General features: G+C 36.8%; 1 protein-coding gene across 1 annotated transcript in view; it reads left to right on the top strand.

Annotated features, from left to right (window-relative positions):
• Positions 1-6,055, top strand: part of CCDC186 (coiled-coil domain containing 186) — a 28,896-nt gene extending 22,841 nt beyond the window's left edge. The window contains exons 11-15 of the mRNA XM_007941592.2: positions 500-689; positions 1,855-1,935; positions 3,724-3,934; positions 5,044-5,263; positions 5,972-6,055. Coding sequence (XP_007939783.1) covers positions 500-689; positions 1,855-1,935; positions 3,724-3,934; positions 5,044-5,263; positions 5,972-6,055 — 786 coding nt within the window. The remainder of the gene's footprint in view (positions 1-499; positions 690-1,854; positions 1,936-3,723; positions 3,935-5,043; positions 5,264-5,971) is intronic.
• Positions 6,056-13,034: the final 6,979 nt, after the last annotated feature.

Raw genomic sequence — 13,034 nt, 5'->3', positions numbered from 1 at the left:
CAATCCTACTTCCGTAGTGATACTGCCTCGGAAACCCAAGGAGGGGTCGCTATGAGTCGGGGCCAACTCGACGGCACATAACAACAACAACAACAGCAACAGTATATATCTTTAACAAGTATTTTCAATTTCTTTGTCTTATTTTCATACTTTTAAAAATGGCTTAATATTTCTAAGTTATGTGAGTATTCTCAAATTACTCATAAAAATAATTTTGAGACTTTAGCCCCAAAATTCAGAGACCTGTGTCACATAATGTTGTGAATGTATAGTACAGTTTGCCCCTTGCAGTACCCCTGCATTGCTGTATGAAGAATTTACGCCGTCCTGTACCCCCTACATTGCTATATGAGGAATTTGAGCAGCTTAGTAAACAAAACCTGGTCAGGAGTGATGATAGAAAATACTCTGCTGTCAGGGATGCTGTGTTTTCAGGGTTTGAAACTGTGAGCAGTAATGGAAATTGGTATTTTTTTATTTTCTCTTACTTGCTACTCAGGAAAGTAGATTGGTGAAAGAGGAAGACCTGCGAAAAGAAGAAGTCCAGACGCTACAAGCTGAACTCACTTGCAGACAAACAGAAGTTAAAATGCTGAGTACCCAGGTAGAAGAACTGAAAGATGAATTAGTAACTCAAAGACGTAAACATGCTTCTGGTATCAAAGATCTCACCAAGCAACTTCAGCAAGGTATCACATTCTTCCATACTTCAACCAGGAGTGTTTCGTTTCTTTTAATTAAAGATTTTATAGAAGAAAAAATGTATTTTCCCTTCAGATTCTACTATATTATGATTGAACACATATGTTCTTTTTAATGCATTAATGTTCATAAACCAAATTGCTAAATTTCTTGCACTTCCATGAATAGTCGTATCTTTTATGCTAAAGGCCATTTATTCATTCACAAAACACCAAATGTGAGAACCGGAAAGTACTTTAGACTAATAGTCTCTAAACTCTTTTGATTCCATAGTCTTGTCAATTAAATTGAGCATTTGTTCCCCTATTTATATATATTTATTATGAATTGTAAACATACACTATTCAATGTTATGTACATTAGAAAATACACATAAAAAGACACTGAAAGGGGAAGACTAAATGTAAGTTCTTATGTTTTCTTCCTGCACATCCCAGTAAATTATGCGGCTTCAATGGTCCCTACACCCCACTTTGGAGACCACTCGGAAATCATTACCTAACCCTCCATTTTATAGAAAATAGACCCAGAAAGGTTCACAACTAACAGCTAGAACTAGAACCCAGGTTTCTTTTATTGAAAAATTCATATGATGAGGTATCTATCTATGTATGCTAAGTGCTTAGGATACAAAGGTAAGTAAGACATGTGTTCTAAGTTTCTGCTCTTCTCTACTGTTCCCCCACTCCTTTATGATGTCAGAACAGAGTGAAATGGAGTAGTAACATCAAAGAAATGTAGGACTTCCATAGAATGAATCTATTCAGATGTTTATATCACACACTTTGTTGTTATTTACATAATTGAAGAGACACTTTGGGGAATTAAAGGGTTTTCTGAAACTGTAGGGTCTTAACAATCTTCTAGGACTCACTAGTAACTTGAACTCCAAAAGTTCAGCCCAGCATGCCTAATAAGGTCAGTGTCAGTTGTGGGCTTGTTGTTTTCATATATTTGGTATTTGACCTGTGCATTTTCAGATGTCATTTTATATGAATGCCACTTACAGCCCTCCCATCAAAGTATGTCTTTAAGAACTTTCCCTTATTGTCTGTGACATTTTTGCCTAACTGATTTTAGCAGTTAAAGTGAGATGGTCGGAGCAGATTGTCATAAAAATTGTCACCAGTAATCCACTTATTTTTCCCATAGCTCGAAGAAAATTAGAGCAGGTTGAAAATGGAAGCTATGATAAAGAAGTCAGCAGTATGGGAAGTCGTTCCAGTTCATCAGGTAAAAAAGAATGGTTTTAGTTGTTATTTAGTGATTGATTATTAAAATTGCATTTTTTTGGTTGTTTTAAAAAATTACTGATAGGCTCTTGTTCTACTTTAAATTATAAAAAGTACTAATTATACATATGCCTAATATTATAAAAATGTTCCAATCAAATACTTACTCATTCTCATCCTTACCCACTGTTCCATGTTTGTCATGGGATTTTGTGTCATCTGTCTACCTTGTTAATTACTTGCATCTTTATTCTGTCCCAGAAGTTCTTTGTTCTGTCTTCTGTTTTCTAAATTCAGATTTGTATCCGTCCATCTAGAGAGGTTTGGTATAGGGTAAGCTCTCTCTTTTTATTTCATAGTACTTTTAACACCTGAGAACTAATGAAATGGGCATCGTTAAGTATTGTATTAATAATATGTATGTATGTATGTGTGTTTAATCTTTTATCTTTATTATTCTCATGATATATATGCCTGTGGTCTAAAACAAGCTTTAAAATGAGTGGAGCCTATAAAAGTATAAATGATACCATTGTGAAACTAAGCATTAGCAAAATGTCAGTGTACTCTTAAATCTGTTTTGTTTCTAGTGGTATTGAATAATGTTAATCATTCTGTAATGCCAGGAGCCAGGCTAAGCACTTTTTAAACATAACATTAAATTATTCTTCAGAAAAACCATGTGAAGGAGGTCCTCGTTAAATTCCCATTTTACAGATGAGGAAACCAAAGTTCAGAGTGGTTATGTGACTTGCCCAAAATTCACAGTGATAGAACTCAAGAATCCTTGCATGTTACTGTATCACTAAACAAAAAAAGCTAACTCTAAGCCGTTGAGTCGATTCTGACTCACAGTAACCCTGTAGGGCTGCCCCATAGGTTTCCAAGGCTGTAATCTATATGGGAGCAGACTACCACATCTTTTTTACATGGTAAGTAAGATTGGAGGGTTTGAACTGCTGACCTGTTGGTTGGCAGTCAAGTGTTTAACCACTGTACCACCAGGGCTCCTTCCATACTACATTACTCCCAGAAAGTGCACGTTAGCGGGGAAGAATTGTGTTACAGTAGTGGAAGAATTTTATGGTGGAAAGAACACAGACTTAAAATTACAGATATGAAGTTAGATACCAGCTCTGTCATTATTGTATAACCTTGGATAAGATTTATTACTTCTCTTAAATCTACAAAATGGGGTTGGAAAAAACATATTTTTGCAGGGTAGAGAGGATCAGAAATTCTCATTGATGTTAATAAAAACAATAGCTAATGCTTACATTAACTCATTTAAATGATGCTAAAAATCCTGTAGGGTAAGTGATATTATTTTTCCCATTTTAAGATAAAGTAACCAAGGTATCGAGGGTTAAATAACTTGTTCAAAGTCACACAGCTAGTAAGTGGAGGAGCCAAGGGGATATGAACCTACACAAGGCTGGCTCTGGAGGTTAATCACATGATGTTCTCTTATTTCTCTTAACGGTTTAATTTTGGGCTAACTTCAGACATACTGTTCTGACTTTGTCTTGAGTTTCTTGTTTCTCTGTTCCCATTTCCTCATCCTGTTTCTGAATGTCATAGACCTTTTTGGTACGTCTGTCATCAGTGTATTCAGGAACAAGAACTCAGGCCAGGTATGACCTGCGTTGGGTTCTGTACCCAACTCTGTTAGACTGGTTGTTTGAACATGGCGATGAAATACATAATACTTATGAGATGAGAAATGACTCTAGAGTAAGTACAATATCTGAACTCACTTTTGTGTCTGTCTTTGTGTGTGTATCTTTAGGGTCCCTTAATGCTCGAAGCAGTGTAGAAGATCGATCGCCAGAAAACACCGGTTCTTCAGTAACCGTGGATAATTTTCCAGAAGTAGACAAGGCCATGTTGATTGAGAGGATAGTAAGGCTACAAAAAGCACATGCCCGGAAAAATGAAAAGATAGAATTTATGGAGGACCACATAAAACAACTGGTAGAAGAAATTAGGAAAAAAACAAAGTATGTATTATTATGGTAGTGTAATGTGTGTTCAGAATACCGTTACTCGTAAGATAGTTACTATTTTCAAAATTAATCATATTAAATGCTTACCTTTCAAAAAATAATTCTTAATTATATTCATTCTGTTCCCAATCTTTTACTAATCCCCTATCATGTTCTTGGTTTTGGGAATATAGAGGTAGATAAAACCAGGTCTTCCTTTAAGTTTTTTAAGACACCAAAATAATTTTGGTGTCTTAAAAAAGATAGTGGTCTGCTTTCCTTGGTTTATGACTGTGGCTGTGAGAGGTATAAGTGATAGGGAGCTCTGGTAGCGTAGTGCCTAAGGCACTTGACTGCTAACCAGAAGGCTGGAGGTTCAAATCCACCAGCTACTCTTTGGAAGGAAGTTTGGGCAATCTACTATCCCTAGTGATACTGACTTGGAAACCCTAGGAGAGGTCACTGTGAGTCGGGTCCAATTGATGGCAAATAACAACAACAACGACAACTAAGGTCAAGGCGCTGGGCTTTGTGATTAGCACTATGCATTGAATGCTTACAAATACTCCACAGAGAGTGAGGTCACCGGTTCTGCAGGTAAGTTAACTGGACTCAAGTCGAGTAACCAGGTTACTACTACTTCTGTAAGTGACAGACTGACTCCCGAGCCCATGTTGTGCCAACTTCCTTTCCCAGATTTATCTAAGTAAAATGTTACTGTGTTTATCTAAGTAAGAGTTGTCTTTATATTGCGAGTCTTTATAACTTTTAAATTTTTATTTTGAAATATTTTTAGACTTACAGAAAAGTTTACTCAGTTTTAAAAGAAAAAGAATAGAACGCAGTTCTAAGTTTAAGAAAATGTTGCTTGAAATCTGAGCAATAAAGAAAATGCTCAGTTTGATCAAAATAATAAGGAAAGAAAGAAAAAAATGGTGTTTATATATGTTTAATCTAAATGCCTTGTTAAAACAAAAATGGAATTGTTGAAGAAACCCTCTGAATAAGGAAAATCCCTTTATTTTCTTATATAGCTCTTTATGCTTATCATCAGTTGACTCTTAGAAAATCCAGTATGTTTAATTCCACAAGTACATAATTGATAATGTTATTTTGTTTTGCAGAATCATCCAGAGTTACATTTTACGGGAAGAATCAGGCACACTTTCTTCAGAGGCATCTGACTTTAACAAAGTCCATTTAAGTAGACGGGGTGGCATCATGGCCTCTTTATACACATCCCATCCAGCTGATAGCGGATTAACACTGGAACTCTCTTTGGAGATCAACCGAAAATTACAGGCTGTCTTGGAGGACACGTTACTAAAAAATATTACTTTGAAGGTATTTGTGTTCTTCATTCACTTACCAACAATGAACGTGGCAACGTGGTGCCTCTTTCATGGTCTGATTTAGCACATAAACCTGTTCCTGTAATGTAAGGTAGCCATTTTATTCAGATAAATTTTAGTGTGTTCCTCTTTTTGAAAAGTGTAGTTTTTAAAAGTAGGGAGGAAGGATAATGAAATAAAGAAAAGTCACTTTAGTTATTGAATAGACATTAAAATGAGTTGTTTACTTTGTTGTAGGTTAGTTTCAAAAAGAACCTGAGATTAACATAACAGGCAGATTCTGAAATAAAACTAGTTGTAAGTAAATTGTTGCAACATATATATATATTTTTAATATTGAGGTATTTATTTTCTAACATATTTCCCAGCTTTATTTTATTTTTTATAGCTGTTACCTGACCCAGCTATTTTATTTTGCTATGTGGGCCTTGGTAGGTAATGATGGATTTTAAAAATTAAAACTCTAGTAAATAATAATTTTACAGACTAAAAATATCTATGACTTCAGTGAAAATTTAAGTACACTTCTGAAATGGACAGGACTACTTCATGGAATAGCTCTGTGCCCAGTTTGTCTCCCGTAGTACTTAAAAGGAATTGTAACTTTGAGTTTCAAAGGTATTTCTAACTGATCTTTTAAAAAAAATTATTACACTTAGTAGTTCTATTTTATCTTCCCCCTTTTTGCCAATTTTAAAAGGAAAACCTGCAAACACTTGGAACAGAAATAGAACGTCTTATTAAACACCAGCATGAACTGGAACAGGGGACGAGGAAAACTTAACACAAAGCACTTCTCGGCAGACAGACAAAAACTGCACAGGAAGCAGGTGCCGCTGACCAGTGTTGTTGGGAACTTTTCTGCTCTGTGTGTCCGCCAGTAAATAAACATGTTTTGCTTCACCTGTACAAAAAGTATTCTTTTATAATATGAATGCATTGCTGTATATACTGTAAGAGTGTAGGCTTTGATGAAATTTGTTTTTGTATGGTACAGTACAAGAGCCTGTTATTAAATCAAAATAATTAAATTTGCTGGTAGTCACATGAAGTGCTGAACAAGGGCTTTCAAAAACCCCACCTCTGTATTTCTTAACAATATATCATGTCAGAATGACTCTGCTTTTAAAATTATGCATGAAAAACAGCCAGTTAACCAGTCAGTCAGCAAGATGCTATTTCTCCAACATCAAGAGAACTAAAGTGATAAAAATGAAATTTCTGAAATTCCGTTTTCAACATTTGATTGTTTCAGGGATCATAGTAATACTTACACCTTTTTGTTTTACTTTCAACTTTTCTGGAGCTCTGGTAGCATAGTGGCTAAGTCACTTGCCTGTAACCAGACGGCTGGCGGTTCAAACCCACCAGCCACTCCTCGGAAGGAAGGTTGGGCAATCCTACTTCCGTAGTGATACTGCCTCGAAAACCCAAGGAGGGGTCGCTATGAGTCGGGGCTGACTCGACGGCACATAACAACAACAACAACAACAACTTTTCTTGTTAATTTTAACGAGAGCAAAACTTCATAGCAAAGCCTGGTGACTTGCAGTGACCCGGCAGCCTTGGGCCTCTGCCGAGTATGTGTGTTCAGTACATTTTTTCTCATGGTTCTGATTCATAGTTTAAAACATTTTTTCAGGTTTGAATTGTTTGGTTAATAGTGGAATTTTTTAAATCTTTAGTTACATAAAATATGATTTAAAATAACATGTTAATTTATAAAATTCTTGTGGACTTCAGTTATATTTTAAAATGTGGAATGATTTAATCATTAGAAGAGAGATGAATAGGGAAGTCTTTGAAACTGAAATAATTTGGTTTTATTGACAATAAGTATAAAGATAAATAGGTTTAAAAGATTTATGAAGAAACCAATTCTCAGAAGAAACCAACATATGAGACTGTTAACCATTCCATTTGAACATCATTCTTTAGTGTTGGTATAATAAACTCATTGCCGTCGAGTTGGACCCGACTCATAGAGACCCTTCCTTGAGTTTCCGAGGTGGTATCTCTATGGAAGTAGATTGCCCAGTCTTCCTTCCGAGGAGTGGCTGGTGGATTTGAACCGCCAGCCTTCTGGTTAGCAGTCAGTTCTTGAAATGAGATACATTCTGCTATTTCTATTTGAAACACAAAATACCTAACACCTCTATAACCAAAGGAATTTTAGAGCTAAATTTGTGTATCCTGCTGGGTTTTATTAAAGGTGCTCTGGTGGTATAGTAGTTAAGCCACATGGTTGTTAACCAAAAGGTGAGTGGCCCGAACCCCTCGGCCACTTTGTGGGAGAAAGATGAGTCAGTCTGCTTCCATAAAGACTTACAGTCTTGGAAACCCAGTGAGGGTTGCTATGAGTCACAATTGACTCAAAGGCAGTGTGTTTGGTTTGGTTTTTCCTTGGATTTTGACAATATTTGTTTGGATGTGCACTTAAATGTTGCCAGACATAGTATCAATATTTCTTTCACTGAATTTTTTTCACCTCTTGTAATTTGTAATTTCTGTAATTTCACTGTAATTTCTGTGTGTGATTTTTCACACTTCATTGTATTCAGCTCATTTCTGTAGTAGAATACCTTGGCCTGTGCACAGATCGTGTAACAGTCCTCATTTTTGTTTTGGATTTTTGCATTCTTTTTCCTACCCTTCAGAAAAGTAAGATTTGGGGTGACAGATTAAAAGTCTTTAAAGAAGTGTATGTACTCTTAAAAGTCAGGCTCATGGGGGCAATGTCCCTTTAAGTGTTTTAGCTTTTTTTCCCCCCACTTATTTATCAACTTAACATTGTTTTAAAAGATAATGTATTTACTGAGGATTAGATGAGCTGATGTAGTATCTTATTTTTTTTCTATGTATTGGGTTTTATGTTGTCATACAAAAAAAATCATTTTTTCACTTTAGGATGGAAATACAGGTTCAAAGAAGTTTTATTTTTTGAATAGTTGAAAAGTATTAGTTTTACCATAATCTTAAAAAAAAAAAAAAAACCACAGTAATAACTTATCGAAATAAAGAAGAAAGCGTGTGCAATCAGACCCGAGTTAGCTTCCCATTTGTTTCTAGACACTGTTGACACTCCTAATGACTACTTGGAGTAGCCAGCATAACTGAATTTTTCTGGCTTCTCATGGTGTATGGATTCATAAGCTATACTATTTGTTGGTTTATTTTTTTCTCCGAAATGCTTATGTAATGGCGACCAAGAAGTTGTCAGAGTCATAGTGTCCTTTGTACATTTTTCAAAATACATACCGAATAGACAAAAATAAAATACCCAGTATTAAGATTTGCTCCACCATCCACTTGGAGAGGTTGAAGATAACACGATTTTAGAAGAAAGCCATTGTAAACCATATCTGACTGTATTATTACTTTCTTCCATCAGTGTAAGGAACTGTGGAAAGCTCTTGAAGAAAATACATCTTTTATTCTTCAGTATCTGCTGTATTGTTTTGTATATGGAACAAGCAGGACTAAGCAAAATAATGTACTGGAAGGAATGTGTATATCAGCAATATCTCTACTAACCTACCAACAGCTCCTGAAACAAGGATTTCAGTGACCTCCTCCCTCCTACTGTGTTGAGGGTATGAAGACATGGAGGGGATACCTGGGAAAGGAAGATGGCCTGGATGCTGATATGTGGAGAGGACTTCTTTTATATGTTCACTGTGGTTTATTGTGCACATCAAAGACTGCTTGGTTAGGGAACAATATTTTGGTTCCTTTGGGCAGGAAATGATTGTGTGTGTGTGTGTGTGTGTGTGTGTGTACTCTTCACTAGGTTTTAATTGTAAAGTGAACTGTTCTGTGATTCCCCTTTTTCCCATACCACTTCAAACTGTAGCCTGCTATGTTTTAAGGATTCAAAATGGTATACTTGGAATGAGTTTGAAATTTTAAAAAATTTTATTTTAACTTTTTGTCTTCATAACCATTTAAAGCCATTTTTTGATGGGACTGCTTTTCTGATCCCTAATTTTGTGTAAGGTGGAACATGAGTACATCTACAGGCCCATTGAGCGCACGGGATCCTAAATGCATAGTATCTTTTAAACTAGCATGTTAACCATTTAACAAAATCCATTAAATAGCTTGCCTCTATAGAAATCTTTCTAATCAAAATTGGCTTGAAATCAAATTTTATCAGGCTGCCGACATACTACGTATTCATTTATCAATCGCTGCTCTAGCCAGGCACATGCAGGGTATAGTGATTGTTGGTGAGCAGATCAGACAGGGGTGTTGCTATGCCAGTGGAGTTTAGGATCTACTGTAATACTTGGGAGGCAGTAGGTCTGTGGGCCTCACAGCTCATAGCAGCCTCTTGTAACTAGACTGGAAAGAGGGATGACCTACTTGTGCAAGTAGACGACCCGGAAATCCCACTCGGGCGTGACTCGGGACACGAATCCTTGCTGGGGTACAGCAGAGCAGACTGCTGTTTTCACTGTGGTTCTGCACATTTCTGAACTTCCTTCAGTTTGATATTTATGAATTCTTTAAGAAGGAAGAAAAAAATCCAAAGACCATAAAATAGCATTTTGTAAATTACTGCCTGCTTTTGATGCTCATGAAGATGAGTCTAATCATATCGTGTGCATGTTTCTAAACTTTATTGTGAAGCATATCATTTTCTAAAGATTTTTAAATGTACATTTAGACCAAGATTTACCAGTAGGAGGGAAAAAACTCAGAAACCATTGATACTGTAAATGTTATATATGCTACCGTGATGATATTTTTATATAAATCATGTTATTCAGTATGATTAATTTTGCCTAATGAATGTATGAATTTTTCAAAAAACTTCTTTTTCCTAAAACAATTCTTTTTTGACACTAAGATTATTGATTTTTAACTAACACCAGTTGGTGGCACTAGAAACCTGAAATTTCTCAAAGCAGAACAAGAGAACTAATTACAAAAGAGTCCAAATATGAAAAATTGTCAGAAAAATTACAGTGAGAGACAGTTGTATATTCAAGATGTATTTTTCTTCTGGATTGGAATTACTTTTAGAAGAAGCATATAGCTGTCCATTTTGACTCTGGTGATGAAACTTGTTTATCTCCCAAAAGTTCATATGTGTATGTGTGTGTGTATATATACACACACACACATACATATATATATATATATGTATATATATATGTGCATTGTACAATCTTTAGTTTGATTACACTATTCATTTTGTAAATTTCTGTATAAAATGAAGCTTTTCAAGAGAACTGTGTGTACATACTGGACTTACTAATGGGTAATGCTTGTTGGACCGAGCTGTAATCTGTGGCATCTCTGATGATCTGAGGACATACACTACTTGCCAAGCAGACTGATTTTCCAGGCTGTTGGTGAGACTCATTCCAATTTGTTTAATTTCTTTTATAAACTAGACTGGAAATTTCTGCTTTCCATATATATTTCTGCCCCCCCCCCATTATGAATTAGAAATCAAAGAAAAATAGTAAGCAGACTTAGTTGAATGGCAGGTTGTATTTTAAATTTTTATTTAAATTATCGATAGCAAAACTTGGCTTTAGGTATATAAGCATGTGAAAATTTCTTAATGAACTTGATGAGTCAGTGATGTATTTGGATATGAATACTGAAATATTTTCCAAGAAACTATGGAATTGTCTAAATTATCTAGCCTTAATGATAAAGAACTAACATGCTGAATAAACAATGAGATGGTATTAATTTCAGCAAGTCACTCTGTGTCACGGCTGTTTCCTGTCACGAGGTGTCTTCTACTTCTGCAGCAGCTCTGGGCACTTACAGTGTGCCCCAGGCCTTGCAGAGTTCACTGCTGGAGAGGACTCTTGGAAGGCCGGATCTGTGGAATAAAGACAGAATTACTAGTCGCAGAAGCCTTCCTGACAGCCTGCAGTATCGTAGGGTTTGTCTGCAAGAGAAGGGAGAGTGCAGGGGTGGTGGTTGTTGTGTGTTGTCAAATTGGACCCAACTCATAGCAACCCCTCCTTGGGTTTCTGAGGCAGTATCACTACGGAAGTAGATTGCCCAACTTTCTTTCCGAGGAGTGGTTGTGGGTTTGAACTGCCAGCCTTCTGGTTAGCAGTCAATTGCCTTAGGCAATATGCCATCAGTCAAATAGGAAAAGGAATATTGGCCGTTGGCTCTTATTTTCTGTCTGTGTAGCAGGAGAAGGTGATCATTATGAAAAGAGGTGTTTACTGGTGCCTTTCTGTTCTATTAGGCGCCCTGTGGCACCAAACTTAAACCACTCAGCTGCTAACTAGGTCAGCAGTTCCAATCCACCAGCTGCCCTGCAGGAGAATGATGGGGCAGTGACTTCTGTAAAGATTTACAGCCTTGGAAACCCTCTGGGGCAGTTCTACTCTGCCCTAGAGGGTTGCTGTGAGTCAGAATCCACTGGATGGCAGTATTTGGTTTTTTTATTAACTCTGTCCAGGTACCAGTCAGATGGTCAGTGTGACCCAAGTCATAAGATTAGAAAGCCATTCTAATGAACATAGCCTAGCCCCACCGCCCCCCCCCTTTTTTTTTTTTAAATATGTAACATTAAAGACGGCTCCTTTCTGGAGCAGCGTTGGAGACTTCCTCGGTGGCTGACCAATGCTAGTGCTCAGTTTGGATGGTTCTCTCTGAGAACACTGACCAGACTGGATGTTCCTGTCCCTGTAGAGATAGATGCACTACAATTCCTCAATTACATTGAATAAACCTGATTTATTTCCTTTTTCCCTCCTTAATCTCCGGGCAGAGGGTAGCATACATTTACGTATTCCCTTTCTGAGGTATTCTTAGCCTTATTTGTTTATATGTTGTTGTTACTTGTCATCGCGTCAGACCCAACTCACAGCGACCCCTTCTTGGGTTTCTGAGGCAGTATCACTACAGAAGGACATACATATATATTTATTTTTTGTGGGGAGGGGGTAATAGAAGGTTTGCCCAAGGTTGTGCTTTTGCCACTTAGACTTGTGTTTTAGCTGCCTTGTGGTAGGCCCAGCTCAAGGCAGCCCTGTGCCTAACAGGATCAGACTGTCGTGAGCCATGGAGTGTCATCCGCTGGTTTTGGGGAGTAGGTCCCCACACCTTTCTTCCTGGTCTGACTTCATCTGGAAGCTCCGCTGAAACCTGTTCAGCATCATAGTCGCATACAATCCCCTACGGGTCTAAAAACAAAAGGAGTGGGGCAAAAATGCCACATTATTATAAAAATGTTGAAGGATACACATGACTACGCTGTAAAAGTTTTTGCTTTAAAGGACTAAAATTTGTAGTAAAGTTAAAAAAAAAAAAAATACAACCATCTATGTGTTTAGGAAAAAGTTCTGAATGAACACATCAGACTCCGTAGTGCTTTCGCTTGAGTAGTGGTGGGATTTCATTTTTTACTTAATATTCTGTTAAAAACTTTTTTTCAAATGAGTTTGTACTATTTTTCCTATAAAACCAAAACCAAACTCACTGACATTGAGTCGATTCCAACTGAAATCAACCCCCTTTGGTTTTCCAAGGTGCTAAATCTTACAGAAGTAGATTGCCCAATCTTCCTTTCATGGAGTGGCTGGTGGGTTTGAACCACCAACCTTCTGGTTAGCAGTCAAATGCCATTCTGAGTCACATCACATGGCTGGCTCTATATAGTACATAGTAAAAGCAGGGTGTGGAGATAGCATGTACATGTATATATTCATTGTCTGAAAAGATCTTGTTCATTTCCTCTTTCCTTTGAATGAGGAAGGTGAGTTTGGTGAGTTTGGAAA

This window comes from Orycteropus afer, unplaced genomic scaffold, assembly GCF_000298275.1.
Source record: "Orycteropus afer afer isolate SDZICR_OR568_19922 unplaced genomic scaffold, OryAfe1.0 scaffold00082, whole genome shotgun sequence".
Classification (NCBI taxonomy): Eukaryota; Metazoa; Chordata; class Mammalia; order Tubulidentata; family Orycteropodidae; genus Orycteropus; species Orycteropus afer.
This window is presented reverse-complemented; position numbering and strand designations above follow the sequence as displayed.